General features: G+C 34.6%; 1 protein-coding gene across 1 annotated transcript; it reads right to left on the reverse strand.

Moving 5' to 3' along the window:
* Positions 1–1,696: 1,696 nt before the first annotated feature.
* Positions 1,697–15,308, reverse strand: LOC127838394 (vesicle-associated membrane protein 4-like). The gene is made up of 6 exons (XM_052366110.1): positions 14,915–15,308; positions 13,489–13,535; positions 10,948–11,096; positions 9,265–9,344; positions 6,998–7,049; positions 1,697–5,685 (listed from the first exon to the last, which is right to left on the reverse strand). The coding sequence occupies exons 1-6, from the start codon at positions 14,978–14,980 to the stop codon at positions 5,645–5,647; spliced, it is 435 nt and encodes a 144-aa protein (XP_052222070.1). The 5' UTR covers positions 14,981–15,308; the 3' UTR covers positions 1,697–5,644.
* Between the last annotated feature and the right edge of the window lie 2,709 nt (positions 15,309–18,017).

Here is an 18,017-nt window from a genome sequence, read left to right on the forward strand (position 1 = left end):
TATATGCATCTTTTGACGATTTTAAAACCTAAAAATTATAAAGCGTTGCAACGCGAAACGATTGAATAATTTGGAGAGTTCTGTTTTTGTCGTTAAATTTTGTGAAACTACGAAGATTGCTTATATAAGGTATAAAATACTTCAAGTAAATGTACTCGGCGGAATAGCTCAGTAGGCTAAAGCGTTTTTACTTCAGGACTCTGGCAGGACTCCAGGGGTTACTGGTTCGAAACCTGGTCCGGACAATGTTCTTTTCCTTTTTTAAATTTTATTCTTGATTTTTTACTGGAGATTTTACGATCCAATGTTTACATTTATCGATTTAAAGCATTTAATGAATAAGTTAAAAAATGCAAAAATCTGTGAAAAGGCCCCTTTAAATCCTCTTTTCACAAAACACGACTCATTTGAAGGACACTCGATCTGATCATGCATACAGGTCACTGCCAGGTATATGTATGTTGTTATGGTCTCGAATGCAAAGATTGGAAACAATCAATGCGTCAAATTCATGCTAATGGAGTTCGCGATGTTTGTCTATACGTGCGAAATTAACGCACATGTTTTGCCACTGTTTTCTCACCACACGATGAAAACATTGACAACGTATGCCTACTACATTGGCAAACAGTTACACACAGGCCGAAACTTGGTGATAGTGCACCTTCGACATTTCTTGTTTCGTAAGTCGCCGTCCCTACATAGCGCTTAACTGTCATATGCGACGGCTCTAAAACGCTTTCATCAAAAGAAAGCGCCACGTGCGTTTAAAAAAAAATAAATCTTCAACCTCGGGTAAAACGCCATCCGCGCATTTTAAAAAGATTCCTTTTTTCGAAGACCCAACTACGTTCTTTCCCAATCAGTAATCGATTACTGTACTTATTTGCAATATCCTACTCGCTTATTTTGCAACAAATAAAAACGCTGCTTTCATGGTTAAGATACCCATTTAGCAAGGAAAAGGTCACAGTATGAAAGCAGCATAGACAAATATTAAACTCATACAAGTCCTCTATAGATGTTTTCGAATACTCGTTTTTTTCTGCACACAAACAACACTCAATCCATCGTTATGAAATCACTTAGAATGTCACCGCAGGGTTAAACGCTTATGCATCAGAACCTTTACCAGTTCTTTATTGAGCGGTAAACAACGAACGAGTACATTTTACTAGAATTTCTTTCACCGATGAATGCATACTACTGAGTGTTTAAATGCGTCGCGTTCTGAGAAAACTTGGCATAATGCATGTGCGTAAAGAGTCGTCCCAGATTAGCCTGTGAAGTCCGCACAGGCTAATCAGGGACGACACTTTCCGCCTTAAATTGATTATTGGTAAGAAGGGACTTCCATGAAACTAAAAATACCATAAAGCGTACTGTCGTCCCTGATTAGCCTGTGCGAACTTCACAGGCTAATCTGGGAGATACTTTACGCACATGCATTATGCCCAGTTTTATCAGAACGCGGCTCATATTATCTAATCAAACGGTCTAAACATGGACAATATCAAAGTATTTCTTTTTTAAGTCGGACAAGCTAACTCAGTTTGAAGAGCGCTGGTCCCCAAATACCAGGATTCGCTCTTATGCCATTCTCCCCTATTTCTGATTCCAGTTGGCAGTTACTGTCACGAGCTCACGAAGGTGTCAGTTGGTAAACCGGCTGAACAACTGAGAACAATCCAACAAGACCAATATCATAGCATTTATTTCCACAATACATTTACCCTTAATAATGAAGAGCATTTGTTCAATAAATAATGAATAAATACATAACAAGAAATAAATATAAACAGAACTTGAATTGAATAAACATTTAATAAATATTTACAAAATTTAGTATTTTGTATCAACAGCCCCACGACGGATATATTATGTATAATGTTAAGAAGCTAACAACAGCTTTCATGTTAAGAAGCTAACAACAGCTTTCATATTAACAATCTCCTAAAGCTACATTTGTACAAATACAAGATATTATGCACGTAGGTTATTACCACGGACTCTAGATGACATATATACGCTCCATGTTGTTATGCATAAAGTGACTTAAACATATATTAGTAACACTGGTACCGAATGCATCACAAATACATGATTATAAAGACAAATGAAGTATGGAAAAGGATAAATATATGATTGTCATGAATTTAAAACTTCTTAATTTTGGAATGTCTTCTAAGTAATTTATGAATAATAAATATGGCATCCACTGATGAAAGATATATAGGCTTTTTGGAGAGTGATAAACACAAATAATGTGATGACAGAACACCATTAAGTAAAACTTTTGAAACACAGGGAACTGACAGCTTCCGGTACAATTAGCTGTGTTAAACTGCAATTTCATACACGAACATAAGTTGGTCAAACACACAATGTTATGTTTTGTCATTGGTGGCTATTGACAGTTTTCCATGATCACAATTTAAAAATGACATTTTTCATAAACAATATAAAACTGCTGACAAGGGACAAGGAAACATAATGGAATGACAGAGTTGTTTAAAAAACATCATCAAATTAAGTAAAAACTATATTATCTAAAGTGTTGGACCAATATATTAGAAATATATGGGTACAAATAACAACCAATACATTAGAAATATATGGGTACAAATAACAAGTTCATATAACTCACAACTAAACTTGTCCCTAAGAATATACATGCCGTACAGTAGCCAGGATTTTATGAAATTATAATTGAAGTTGTGTTCTTTTTGTAGTCCAGCTACATAATATTAACACTGTTTGTGTTAAAAATATTCTTAAAATATATGAAAAATGTGAAATGTTCTCTTATAAACTATACTTCTTGTTTTGGTTACTTTAGCTTTTAATCAATTATATATGCCTTCACCTCTATGAAGACAGTCAAAAGCACAGAACAAGGGCCTATAAACATGAAACTAGAGAACAAATATGGCTCAGTATGCATCAAAACATGCATCAAGCCTTAAGACAATAAAGGTAAATCTTGACACATCATAGAAAACAATACAACAAAAACACAATGACTCATACACTTATAAACAATAGAACAATATCAAATTTTCCAATTTAATTGTAGACTTCATCCAAACATATCAGTATCATTAATTTTTATATAAAATCACAACCCTAAAGACATTTGCTTGAAGCAGACACAAAGATCCTAGATATGAACTTCAGGTAAAGTATGTAGGCTCGTATTACTTTTTTTCGTTAGATATAAAATCTAACGAATACAAAAGTAGAAAATAAGTTTAGAAGAAGAAGAACAGAATAAACAATTATAATTTTATTTACTTGCAAATAACCTCTGTACAGCAGACAACTACTTCATGTACATGCAACATGTACACTGTTGGGAAAACCCAAATTTTCTGTGCAGATTTGTTCACGAGACACAGAGACACAACTTCGGTTGTGCAATTTGATTTAAGGTGCCATAACGATTGTTTGGAAATAGATATTTGTTTTTTAATATTCATATTCCGGTTTAAAGATTGGAGGATAATATGTTGACATCAAAATCCTATATATCTATTACACCTCAGAGATATTTGTCCTTGTATATCTATAGGACCGGTTTCAGTCTGTAAAATGGGATAGAGAAACCTAAGAGTATATGGACCGGTCACTATTTTTTGTATATTGACCGTCGGGGTTACGCACCACTAAATTTGCACTGTGTGTAAGGGTTTTTATTGAACAGCGTAGTATTTTGCTGTAACTGTTAGTAAAAAACATTGACGTCTGCTGCCAGATTCACAAAATTAACTGACAACAAATAAATAGAAATTTTAGACAATAAAGATTCTAAAAGCACACAATGTGCAACTAAGTATGCAGTCTCAATGTTCAGGGCATATTTAAAAGAAATGGATTATCTGCAGGACTTCTAAAACTCAGAAAAGGAAGAGGTCAGTGGTTATTGACAAAATTTTACACTGCACTAAGAAACAAGAATGGTGAATTTTGTAAACGTTCATCTTTGCTGGCAATAAGACTTGGATTTGCTAAGCAACAAGCGAAATTCACAATAGACATCATAATTTTTTTTATAAAATATATACATGTAATATAAAATAAACAATATTTATTTCTGTTATTTTTAAACATTAGTTGTCATTTATTGCATTCAAGATGTGCATTAAATGTTTAAAAAGTAAACTAGCTTTTTTTTTTTAAGTGAAAACTACAACATTATTCAACAAGGGACAAAATTGTCACAAAACCAGGTTTTCATTGTGAAAAAAAAATCTGATAAAGGGAGAAAACTCAAACTGAACTTTTGAAATGACCAAAAAAAAATAACCCCCTTTGTAAGTTTTTTTTTTTTTTTAAATCTATTTTTAGTCGTGGCGACCTTGACATTGGAGATATTGACGTGATTCTTTCGTGGGACACACCGTCCCATGATGGTGAACAAATGTGCCAAATGATTTTAAAATCTCACAATGAATGACATAGTTATGGCCAGGACAAGCTCATTTATGGCCATTTTTGACCTTTGAACTCAAAGTGTGACCTTGACCTTGGAGATATCGACGTAATTATTTCGCGCGACACACCGTCCAATGATGGTGAACAAATGTGCCAAATGATTTTAAAATCTGACGATGAACGACATAGTTATGGCTCGGACAAGCTCATTTATGGCCATTTTTGACCTTTGAACTCAAAGTGTGACCTTGACCTTGGAGATATCGACGTAATTATTTCGCGCGACACACCGTCCAATGATGGTGAACAAATGTGCCAAATGATTTTAAAATCTGACAATGAACGACATAGTTATGGCCCGGACAAGCTTATTCCGCCAGCCCGCCAGCCAGCCAGCCAGCCCGCCCGCATTCGCTAATCTAATAACCAGTTTTTTCCTTCGGAAAACCTGGTTAAAAATAAATTAACCTGCATTTCTTACAGTATAACAGGCCCAACATTGCGGACGTTCTGCAGGGCTACAAACTTCTGATATTCTATCCATGTTAAGGTACTAAACCATAAACAATCGTACAACACTGTACAATGGTACAGGGGACACTCTTCGGTGTAATATAAGAAATAGTAAACTCCACTTCCGTCCCAATGTGGTTTGTGGTTGCCTGGCTGGTCACTATAATGCCATAGAGACCTCAGTGGGGTTTACTATTTCTTAAATAATTTTACACTTGTATGTTAGCTGAATATTACAGATATTAATATTAATATGAGAAAATGTAATCAAAAATTAATGTCAGCAACACAAATATAACAGCTTGCAGTTTAAAAACAGGTTGATGAACAGACTCTTAGGAAACAATACTTTTTTTAAAAGCATAATTATAAACAACAAGCAAATAATACATAACAAAAACAGCAGAATTTAAATTTATTAAAGTATAACACACTAATTGTTGTACCATAACCATGCCACACCACTTTTTATGTACCAATAAACTGTTGGCAGGCTTAGTTATTAACAGAAAAAAACATTTAAAAAGAAAATCTCGTTTTTAAAAATACATAACAGGATTAGCAGTAAATACACCCCATTGAAATAAACAACATAATACATCTACACTAATTTTGTATGATTTGTTTAAGGGCTAATCTACAGTTCTCCTTCCATGAGCAACCATAGCTGTTGGTGTAGGGCAGTTCTGCAGAAGGATCAGGGATTCTTTTTCTTTGTCTGTGTAATGATAATTGGAACTGAAATAGCAAGCAGAAACATTTGATTCCCTCTTATTTGCAATGCACATTTTTAGTCCCCATGTATACCATTTATTTTTATGAAGCTAGTAACACTGACTTCACCGTTTACGCTATTCTTGTAGATGGCAAATATATGAAGCATAAAGCTTTTTTCCTTAATTTCTTTTATGTTTTATTGCACTGGACCTAGTTCTGAACTCAGCTGAGATTTCATTGGGAAAAATGATGCTACCCAATTTCATAAAGATTTGGAAATAAATGAGCTGTCTAGAGTGTTCACAAGTTTGTTTCCTTAATTTGATTTAGTCATCAATTGTTTTATCCCTAGTGATCCAGTTTTGAAATTGATCAAGAGATCATATGGACAAATATTCTGACCGAATTTCATGAAGATAAGGCCAAATAAGTGAGCTTTAGAGAGTATGCAAGCTATTTCTATACTTTGACCTAGTGACTTAGATTTTTTCCCATGTCACATTGTTTACAACATAAGCTGAGACATCATTGGTGCCAATCTTCTGTTACATGATGAGTAGACAATCAATGTGACCTAGGGTGTTCACAATGTTTTACTATAGCCATATGAGGAAAACTATCCTTTCCCCCCAGGTTGCCATATTTTTTCAATGGACAAGACACATTTTTTAACTTTACTGAGCTACAAAAAAATCAAATGTTCTGAGAAAGTAATTGACGATATGACAAAAATATAACATAAAGTGTGGTCACAAGTTTTAAATATAGCCTTACAAGGTGAACTGCCTGGTTCCCTTGCGGTTATGCTTTTCAACAGACAGGGACTATTTTTTAAGGGGGCCGAGATATCATCAGCACAAACGTTCACAAAAATGTTCATGCATATTGGACAATACATGTGACCTCTATAGTGTTTACATGGTTTCACTTAAGTCATACAAAAAATTGTCCTTCTCCTGGAGGTAATGTTTTTCAACAGACCAGAACCATTTATGAAACCAGTCAAGATATCTTAAGGACATATGTTTCAAGTTTCATTGAGAAAGGGCAACTAATGGGGCCTAAAAAGTATACACAAGCTTTTTATTTAATTTGACCTATTGAACTAGTGTTTGATCCTATGTAACCCAGCTTCAAACTGGGCCAAAATATCATTTAGACAAAAGTTCTGAGCAAGGTTCATGATGATTCACAATAGACAAATGGTGATCAAAGATCTAACCTTGAGCATGTTGTGCTCAGGTGAGCTGAAAACAGCAACAGATTCATATGTAACATAATTTACACAGTTTAATATATATGAGACTGTATAAGCCAGGTCTATGATACTTACTGATGACAATGGCCAATATGATAATGATAACCAGCACCAGAATCATCCTCATCTGAAATTACATAACTATATTAAATATTGGGTACCTTTTTGCACAAAATATATGCTATCAAGGAAATCTAGTACAAGGATTTGTCATCCATAAGTGTTTATGTCTCATTGATTTCTCTATTTATATACTGAAACATGTAGCTTGACAACCATAATACCAGTTTTGAACATTATAAATTTCACAGTAACTGCATGCTTTAAGTGTGTCCTATATCTACTCGTTTTTGAATTTCACAAGACAAATGGCAATACATCATTTAGTTAATGGGTCTCTATTAAACCCCAATACAGTACAGGCATAAATAATTATATATACATTTATTTTACAGAAGTGTTCTTTTCAGGCAAAATTTTGACTTTGTCATCAAAGTTTTTACTGAAATTTTTGTTTCACATATATATTAAACTTGCAATAAATTGCTTGACAATTCCTGGTCTTTGACACATTCTGTTAATAATATCCCTGTGTGTTGGTTGTTATATTTCAAAGAGGAAAAATATAAAAATTGATGAAGTTGCTTCTTTCAAATATCAAAATAATCCATTCATATTTTAAAGTATGTTGTATTAATTATACTTCTTATTAGTTATGCTGAGCACTTGTTTCTATTTAAATCATTTTCAAGTAAGTAACACTCAAAAATAAATTACGCGGTTAGATGAATCAAACATACAGATTTGTCTTACCCGGTTAGATGAATCAAACATACAGTTTTGTTGACATTTATATTTCTGACAGTTACAGCTGTTTGTGTTGACAGGAACTAGGATGACTTTGTAAATGTTTTGCGTTACAAATAACCAATAAATGTGGCTTCTAATGTGGTAACGAGGTTATTCTTAGATATGAGCCTGCTATGAAGATTTGAACATGGCCTTGATATTGTCTATGTAAACGATTTGACCAAATTTAATAAAATTTGAATCTTTAATATAGCCTTAAAGGGATCTTTTCACGCTTTGGTAAATTGACAAAATTGAAAAAAGTTGTTTCAGATTCGCAAATTTTCGTTTTAGTTATGATACACGTATTTGTGAGGAAACAGTAATACTGAACATTTACCATGGTCTAATATAGCCATTATATGCATCTTTTGACGATTTTAAAACCTAAAAATTATAAAGCGTTGCAACGCGAAACGATTGAATAATTTGGAGAGTTCTGTTTTTGTCGTTAAGTTTTGTGAAACTACGAAGATTGCTTATATAAGGTATAAAATACGTCTACTAAGTGTACTCGGCGGAATAGCTCAGTAGGCTAAAGCGTTTTTACTTCAGGACTCTGGCAGGACTCCAGGGGTCACTGGTTCGAAACCTGGTCCGGGCAATGTTCTTTTCCTTTTTTTAATTTTATTCTTGATTTTTTACTGGAGCTTTTACGATCCAATGTTTACATTTATCGATATAAAGCATTTAATGAATAAGTTAAAAAATGCCAAAATCTGTGAAAGGGCACCTTTAAAGTGATAACACATGTCTTTGAATCATTAATATAGCCTTTAAAGTGATAACACATGTCTTTGAATCATTAATATAGCCTTAAAAGTGATAACACATGTCTTTGAATCATTAATATAGCCTTTAAAAAGATAACACATGTCTTTGAATCAATAATATAGCCTTTAAAGTGATAACACATGTCTTTGAATCTTTAATATAGCCTTTAAAGTGATAACACATGTCTTTCAAGGATTTGAATCTGTAGCCTTTTTCAACCAAGTTGATTCGAATTAAAACATAAAAGAGATGTTGTCAAGATCAACGGTCAAACCAAATTTCATTAAGTTTTAGAAAAAATAATGAGGCTTCTGAAGTTTAACTTTTTTTGTTAAGATTTGACCCTAGACCAAGCTTTTGACCTCACTTAAACCAAGTTTGAAACTGGTCTAGATATTGTCGAACGTTCTGACCAGGCTAATTCAATATTGAGTTTTAAATTTTGTTCTATACTTCAGAGAGTACCAGGTAACTTTAAAAAAAAAAATTCCCTGGTTAAATATTTTTGAGATGAAGTGCTCTAGATTCAAACATGCATAGATATTGTCAAGTTAAACATTCTTATTGAGTTTTATTAAGATTGATCCTAAATGATGGCCTCAAGAGAGGCAAAGAGTTAAAGTTTACAAATCACATAACAGATAAAAATAGTTCAGTTACCTTGCTCAGGCGAACTAAAAACAAACAAACGTCATCTGGAAAAAGAAGCAAATGTGTACCTTGCAATTTTTCCACCACATGTTCTTGTGTAATGCTTTGGCTCGACTTCTAAACATGTCGGAATTATTTGCAAGGCTATCTGGAAACATAAACAACATGGTGCATTCAATCAATGCTGATGCCCTCAATGGAAGCTTTTTCAGCTTGGATTCATTGGAACATTGGATAAGTCTTAGTATAAACAGAGGTAAACGTCAAGGTGAAAATGAGGTCAGGTGATGTGGGTGTGTTGATAGTGTTCAAAGAAACAATCCAAGTATCAAAGTTTTGTAGGAAGCATAATGATGTTGAAAAACAAGCGCCTCATTTTTTATTTAGCAGGCAATACAAACTTCAAAAGTAAATAAATGTCAAGGTTTAAAGTGTAAATGGTAAAGGAAATGAGCAGATAGTGTTAAAGAAATCATTTATGCATGCATCAAAGCTTTGTAGGAGGCATTATTGATATTCAAAAAAAGGCGCCATTTTGGGTTAATCAAACATTTGGACCTTCTAAATTTGTCTTGGTCCAAAAGAACAGCTTTGCCAAAGTCATAATTAGGTCAGGTGTTGTGGGGATGTGTATAGCATTGAAAGACATCATGCATGTAGGAAGCATTATTTATGTTAGATGGAATGCATTTTGGGCTAACCAAGACTTTTGACATTCTGAAGTAACAAGTAGTACCGGTATAATTCCAAAAGTGGATCCATGTCAAAGTGTAAATTACTTCACGTGCTGCGGGTGTGTTGATTGTATTCATATATAAGCTATTTTGTCTCTATAGGGTGAGATCTAGGTTAACAATCATTGCAGGTTGCTGTTAAATTTGGCAGAATGAAAAGGAAAAGTCTTGTGACATTTTCAGATAATTGACATGCCCTCGTACTTTGAATACTTTTTGTTACAAGGACATAATAGCTTTCTCAAATGATCAAGGAACCCAACCCATATAGATTTATGTATGTACTTAAAACATATCTGTGCCTGCAGGAAACAAAGGTTGGCCCATCTTTGACTCTTCAGTCAATGTTTGTTGGGAAAGAATGAATTGCAAGATTTAATTCAGCAAAGTATGATATGTAATACCCTTGAATAACTTTTTGTATAACAGTATACATGTATTTCATGAATGTCTAATTATTATCCACAATTAAGTCACTTTTAAAGTTCAGTTAACATTTTTATTGAAATGCTTTTGGAAGCGTCAAACAAACTGCATAGTCAAATTTTTTATATATACCCCTGCAGCACACAATTTTGTGTGTCGATAACTGGAATTTCCATGCTAAGTTCCACACAATTTCATTCTTATTACCTTATTTTATGTTTCAGATAAAGGGATAGAAGGCAGGAAAAAAAAAACATGTGTAAAGATTTTTTTTTAAATTAAGTTCCTAAATACATGAACACATGTTTTTATATAATAACATAAACATTATAAATACAATTCAAAAATTGCAGGACAATCCAGCCCCCACAATAGACTTTGCCCTTTTTCTAAAGAAAATTCTGGGTAAGGGCTTTCACATTTACAAGTATATATCAATATATAGACATTTATTTGAAATTATGATATTTTATTTCAGACTCGAAAACAACAATAGGCACTATTAAAGTCTTCAAATGTCATTTTCCAAGGAGTTCAGTAAAAAAAGTTGTACATGCACACTGGAAAATGTTGCCTACAGGCCGCACGCACCTGACTTGTCCTGCAGGTCTTCCAGCCTGTCCCCTCGCTCTATGACTCGGGATACATTCTCCTTCATCACCCCCACCACCTCATCCACCTGGCCCCTTAGACGACCTATCTTGGGGTCTGGCAGTGCTCTTGTGTTCACTCCAGGGCCGCTGAATGTATATAGGAGATGATTATAACAAACATGCCTCCTGTTTTATAAATCTATGGCCTAAAACATCTGCATGGTTTTATATAACCTCATTAATATTAATGGTGTTGGTCTGACATCAAAGGTCTTGAATGCCATGTAACTTGATGTTGGGGTCAATTTTGGGGTCAATTTTAAGAAAGCTTACTAGTGAATACTGCAAGCACTGTTGATTAAGCATCAATGAGTTACCATAGCTTTATAGAGTCTAGGATGTATGAACAAGAAATGTGTTTGTCAGAAACACAATGCCCCCTACTGCGCTGCTTGATTTATTTATTTTTGTTTTTTTATTATATCTCTTTAAAAAATATTACTACCCTTGTAAAAATAATCTGTACCTGCCAAATGATAAATATAAATTATCTCCCTTTAAAGCTTGTTACAACCCTTGGATTTTTTTTTTCACATTTGACCTTGAAGGATGACTTTGACCTTTCACCTATCAAAATGTGCAGCTCCATGAGATACACATGCATGCCAAATATCAAGTTGTTATCTTCAATATTGCAAAAGTTATGGCCAATGTTAAAGTTTTCTGACGGACGGACGGACAGACAGACAGACAGTATAAATGCTATATGCCACCCTACCGGGGGCATAAAAATATCAGTTTAATACACTACATTAATTGGACTTTGAATGATTCTTAAGAATTCAATTATGTTTCGTTAAATTAAAATGGGAGATTGCTTCAAAGGTACTGTAGGATGTCAGGCTAATCAATTGTTATATTTTTCTTGACCATTATATAAGGGTAAAATGATTACCTCCAACCTCTTGAAACAAAGCAAAGTTAGCTTATAGGGAGAAATATTTTCGCCAAAGTCACCCACTTTGCAGACGCCTTTTAATAATTTAAAACAAGGGCTGTTTGTAAAACATGCATGCCCCCCATATGGGCTGTCAATTGTAGTGGCAGCCATTGTGTGAATACGTTTTTTGGCACTGTGACCTTGACCTAGTGACCTGAAAATCAATAGGGGTCATCTGCAAGTCATGATCAATGTACTTATGAAGTTTCATGATCCTAGGCGTAAGCTTTCTTGAGTTATCATCCGGAAACCATTTTACTGTGTCAAGTCACCGTGACCTTGACCTTTGACCTAGTGACCTGAAAGTCAATAGGGGTCATCTGCGAGTCATGATCAATGTACCTATGAAGTTTCATGATCCTAGGCGTAAGCCTTCTTGAGTTATCATCCAGAAACCATTTTACTATTTCGGGTCACCGTGACCTTGACCTTTGACCTAGTGACCTCAAAATCAATAGGGGTCATCTGCGTGTTATGATCAATGTACCTATGAAGTTTCATGATCCTAGGCCTAAGCGTTCTTGAGTTATCATCCGGAAACCATCTGCTGGACGGACGGACAGACATACGGATGGACAGACCGACATGTGCAAAACAATATACCCCCTCTTCTTCGAAGGGGGTTATAAAAAGAATATTCAACAAGAGCACCGCCTTGCGGCTGCAGACCGCTCATCTAATTTCTTTTTAAAGGTGAAGGGACTCTCAATTTCAATCACAAAGGAGGGGGGGGGGGGGGTGGAGTGAAAAGGGGTGTATAGTGTGGGGGTGTGGACATTTATTACATTATCTTCCCAAAATGCGAAAAAAAATTCGGGGGGGGGCGGGGGTGAGGGGGGGGGAGGGGATTCTTGGGTGCGATGGTTGGACGGTATTTCAAAAATATAATAATAAAAATAAATAATTGTTTCAAAAAAATTAATTTGGGGGGGGGGGTGGGGGGGGGGGTATAGCGTGAGGGTGTGGTGGTCATTTGTAAGATGATCTTAAAAAAAAAAAAAAAAAAAAAAAATGGGGGGGGGGGATTGGGGGGGGGGGGATTCTTGGGTGCGATGGTTGGACGGTATTTCAAAAATATAATAATAAAAATAAATAATTGTGTTTTTTAACCGTTTCAAAAGGGCCCATAATTCCGTCCAAATGCCAGTCAGAGTTACATAACTTTGCCTGCACAGTCCCCTTATGATAGTTAATAAGTGTTGCAAGTATGAAAGCAATAGCTTTGATACTGTAGGAATAAAGTGGACCTAAACACAAAACTTAACAAAATTTGCAATTTTCTAAGTATAAAAAGGGCACATAATTCTGTCAAAATGCCAGTCAGAGTTACATAACTTTGCCTGAACAGTCCCCTTATGATAGTTAGTAAGTGTTGCAAGTATGAAAGCAATCGCATTGATACTTTCTGAGAAAAGTGGACCTAAACGCAAAACTTAACCGGACGCCGACGCCAAGGTGATGACAATAGCTCATAATTTTTTTTCAAAAAATAGATGAGCTAAAAACAAATAATCAGGAACCTTATCATCAATGTCATACCTTAAGAAGAAATCATCTTCTTCAGATTCTGCATCTAAAAGAGCTTGCTGTAAATAACAACAAAACAACATTATGTAAGTATATTCCCTTGATTTGTACAGTTTCTATATGTCCTTTAGGGTTGCATAATGACATTGACAGAGAGATGTCAAATGCTCTGATTTCAGTGTTGCACTAAGAAACACTGCTCACAGTTTATTAATATTTTACTGATGTTAACAAGTTTTAGAGGCAAAACATTACCAGCTATGTTTTTTATTTGTCCGTTTATATCATTCAGGAAAATTGCAATAGGCGATCAACTTTTTAAAAAGATATAAAGCCACATAAATACCCAAAATCAACAAATATTTTGTAAGTTCACATGAGCTGCCCCCAGCCTATCTCGCATTTGCTCATAAATGTTCGTATATAGTTGCGGGAAATTCACATGGAATATATTCTCACACAAAGAATAAAAGCAAGCATTTTGTATCTTGTTATATCTATGTAACCCAATACCAGACCACATCTAGCATTTAAATTTTGACTATTTCTATAAGCAACACTTGATGTTTTATGGGTTTACTTTATTTTAATAAATATTTTATTAAATATTCGTTGATTTCGAGTATTTATGTGTCTTTAAATATGAATGTCAATTTATGTTTTGTAAGCCTACTTTATAACCTTTTATGAGTAAAGCAGTTATCTAGTTGCAATAATTCAACTCTCAGCTTTATGACCCAAAGGGTTGCTGACAGTTGCAAAGCGCCATCTACATTCCAAAAGTGCAAAATTTGATCACCAATGCAACTATTCCAGATTTCAACATAAAAATGTCAAAAAGAATAGTGTGTTACTGTTGAAACATTGTCTTTTTTTAAAGCGTGCATACAAAGGATTGCCATTCAGGTTACTGGTAAATTTAATGTGTTTTTGAAGTTTATTTATGGCTTTCCTTAATTGGTCACAAAAGACGTCTGTTTAGTGATGCGAACTGATCAGCTGCAGAAAACTTACTGTGTTTATGAAGGGGTGCATATGGACTCCCAGAGCGATCACAGCAAAAATTATCAAAAGTTCTGGGAGTCAGTTTATATAGACTAAGAAGGTATCGGGGGTCACCCTAAAACCTGTTTGCCCTAGGTTACCCCGAGTTGTTTGGCGCTGGGTCGTTTCGCCCTTACAAGTGGGTCGTTTCGCCCTAATCCAGGGCGAACGGTTATTAGACGAAACGACTCATGGGCGAAAAGGTATTAGGGCGAAACGACCTGAAATCGACTCAGAACTTATCCAACTTCAATCAACTAAAATTGCAATAGCTTCAGTAAACTTTTCTAGCTTTTGTTGATGCAAAACAGTCCATTAGAAGTAGCACTACTGGAAAATGTATTAAGTTTAATTGGATCTTTAACAATCCAATATTTTCATACACTGCACGTACCCTTTCAACATCTCTGGAATTGTGTCTGTCAGAACCGTCAGGATTTCTTGAAAATTTTGGGGGCATTTTTGATTTATTTCAGACTATGGTATTCGTTTTCAAAGGTGAATTCCCAAAATGACTTATATCAATAAATACTCAAGTTATTAATTTTCTCCGTGAAAATTTAAATGTCACTTGAGTTTCACGACAGGACAGACTTCTGTCAGCTGAAGATAATTGGGGGAAAGCTTGTAACGTTGGACTTCTATTTAACATCAGCCATATTCAGAAATGTTACAAATCGCAGACTTAATCTACAAATCATTTGTTATATTGGTTAACAGATTTGTTTTTGCCGGAAGTGACAGGTCTACAAAGAGTTTGCTTGCTTTAGTGCAAGTGGTTACATGCGACTATTACAAATATGCGCGCTACATTATTTAGGTCACACTATACTAAGCTCTCTCATTTTAGTTTAATGAAACGGTTAAAAAGCTTGAACTTAACATGTGTCCTGATTTATTATAATTATAAATAGAGTTTAAATGAACAAAACAACAACCAAAAGTTTTAACTTGCAAAACTTGATTTTTGTAATGAAAATTGGCTTGTAACCACAGAGGATAATCGATTTGATGTTGTGTTTTTTTCGGCGTGCTGTATTAAGCCAGCTTTTCACCTGACCTGACCTGACCTTTGTAAGTGTCCAATAATATATATATATAATTATTGTTAAATTAATCTAAAATAATATTTATCATTGTATTGTTGAAAACACATTAATAATCTATTATTGACATATCTTAATTATATTGCTGAATATCTTCATTTTACATATTTCTATTCCACTGCTCTTTATACATTTACATGTTAACATGTTGACATGAATATGGAAGTAAGTACTAAATATGAGAACATAGCCTTTATTATAAACGCTTTTGCGCTGGTAATTCTCTGTATAAAGAGCAGTGGAAGCGAGGCCTCACTTTAATGCATTGCATTTCCAGGGGTTTTTTTTAATAAGAAAGTGACGCCGATATTCGGCGTCTTCCCCTACCAGAATTTTTCCCCTTAAAATACAATTTCCCCACCAAAAATATCATTTTTCACCAAAATATAATATTTTCTCTCAAAGAATTGTTTATTTTCCTTGGGGCATTCGACAATTATCAAATTTGCACCATGTACAACGAATTCGCGCTCTCTCTCTCCAGACGAACACACAACATCTGGGAATCCCAGTTATTCTAAATATAGCTCTTAAATAACGTCATGTAAACTGGGCAACAAATCGTAATAATCATGTGACTATTTTACTGGATACCGGTCTTGCGCGAGAAGGGTGTTTCGTCAATTAATTACCGGAAACCAGTCAAATTTTCATCCGGGCTATGTGCAAGCCGAGGTATAAACGTGAAAACAGAAAAAAAATGTCTCACAATTAGCGTTCTTACACAAACAAAATAAAACATTCGAACTCGGAAGATACTGAACGCATCGAGGCATTTTTTAAGAAAGAATCATCGAAAACCGTTATAACCCAGCAGGATTCTGAGGTAATCAACATCGAACATTGTGAAAGTGAAAGTAGACAATCGGCAGCTGCCGCTCCTTTCCCTTCCAATACTGTAGCAAATCAAGATCGTCAACCCATTCATCATGAAATTGAAATCACAAAATTGACATCGTCCCCCGGCCCCAGTACAAAAATATAGTTGAAAACATTTCCCATTATTAGATCTACACCTGCAACTTTATTAAGGACTTTGACTTTAATACCTGTTAAATGTGTTTAAGAACAAAAAGGACAAAGACAAGTCTCTTTTGATGAGTTATAGACATTGAAATGAACAGTTTTTATTTTTTCCCCTAATATCTCTCTTTCGCACTCTTTTTTTCCCCTTTCACCCAGCGTCCAGCGTCTTCCCCTTTCTCTAAAAAAAACCCCTGATTTCAACCCGCGAGGTTTCGGGTCAATTCGCGGCCAGTGTGTGAAAGTCAGTGTTTATATACAGTTCATCACCGCAGTTCGCAGCCAGTAAAATAATCGTTATATAATAAAGACTCTATTCGTGAACTAGGTGACCTGGAATTTTCTTTAGAATAGAAATATGTTAAATGAAGATATTCAGCAATATAATTAAGATATGTCAATAATAGATTATTAATGTGTTTTCAACAATACAATGATAAATATTATTTTAGATTAATTTAACAATAATTATTCCACCATATTGACTATTGTATTAAGCATGAGCGCGATGATTCTCGATACTGTTAATAATCGAATCATATAGCAATGTCCGACAAACCACTAAAACAGGTTTGTTCGAAGAACGCGCCTATAAATACGGATACTTCGCGTGTGGCCGGGTGATGCAGCTAAGAACTGCACAGAAAAAGACATTCGCTATCATTGATCTCATTCATTAAACTATCAACGCCGTTTATCTTTTTTAAAGATATTTCTTGTTCATATTTAAGTTCCCATTAATTTCTGCATAAATCAGAGCTAAAACGAAATAAAAACACACTAAAGGGACCTTTTCACAGCTTTTTGCATGCATTGAAGTTTGTCATTAAATGCTTTATATTGATAAATTTAAACATTGGACCTAAAAAACTCCAGTTAAAAAAAAACAAGAATACAATTAAAAAAAGAAACAAAGTAACCCTCAACTGGGCTCGAACCACTGACCCCTGGAGTCCTTGAGTAAAAGGTCTTCCGCTTAGACCACTCGGTCATCCACGCTCATGCTATGAGGAGATGCATTTTTTACTTTTTATAAGCGATCCTCGTAGTTTCACAAAATATAACGACAACAACAGAACTTTCCTAATTATTCAATCGTTTCGCGTTGCAACGCTTTATAATTTTCAGGTTTTCAAATCGTCATGAGATGCATATACTGGCTATTTTAGAGTATGGTAAATGTTCAGTATTTCTATTTCCTCACAAATATCATAACTAAAACGAAACTTTGCGAATCTGAAACAACTTTTTTTAAATTTATTTTGTCAATTTACCAAAACGTGAAAAGGCACCTTTAATAAGAAATTTCGGTACAGAGGAACTCCTAGGTTGAAAATTTAGACACAGTGGTACTAATTTTTTGAAATT

This window comes from Dreissena polymorpha, chromosome 7 (genome assembly GCF_020536995.1).
Source record: "Dreissena polymorpha isolate Duluth1 chromosome 7, UMN_Dpol_1.0, whole genome shotgun sequence".
NCBI lineage: Eukaryota > Metazoa > Mollusca > Bivalvia > Myida > Dreissenidae > Dreissena > Dreissena polymorpha.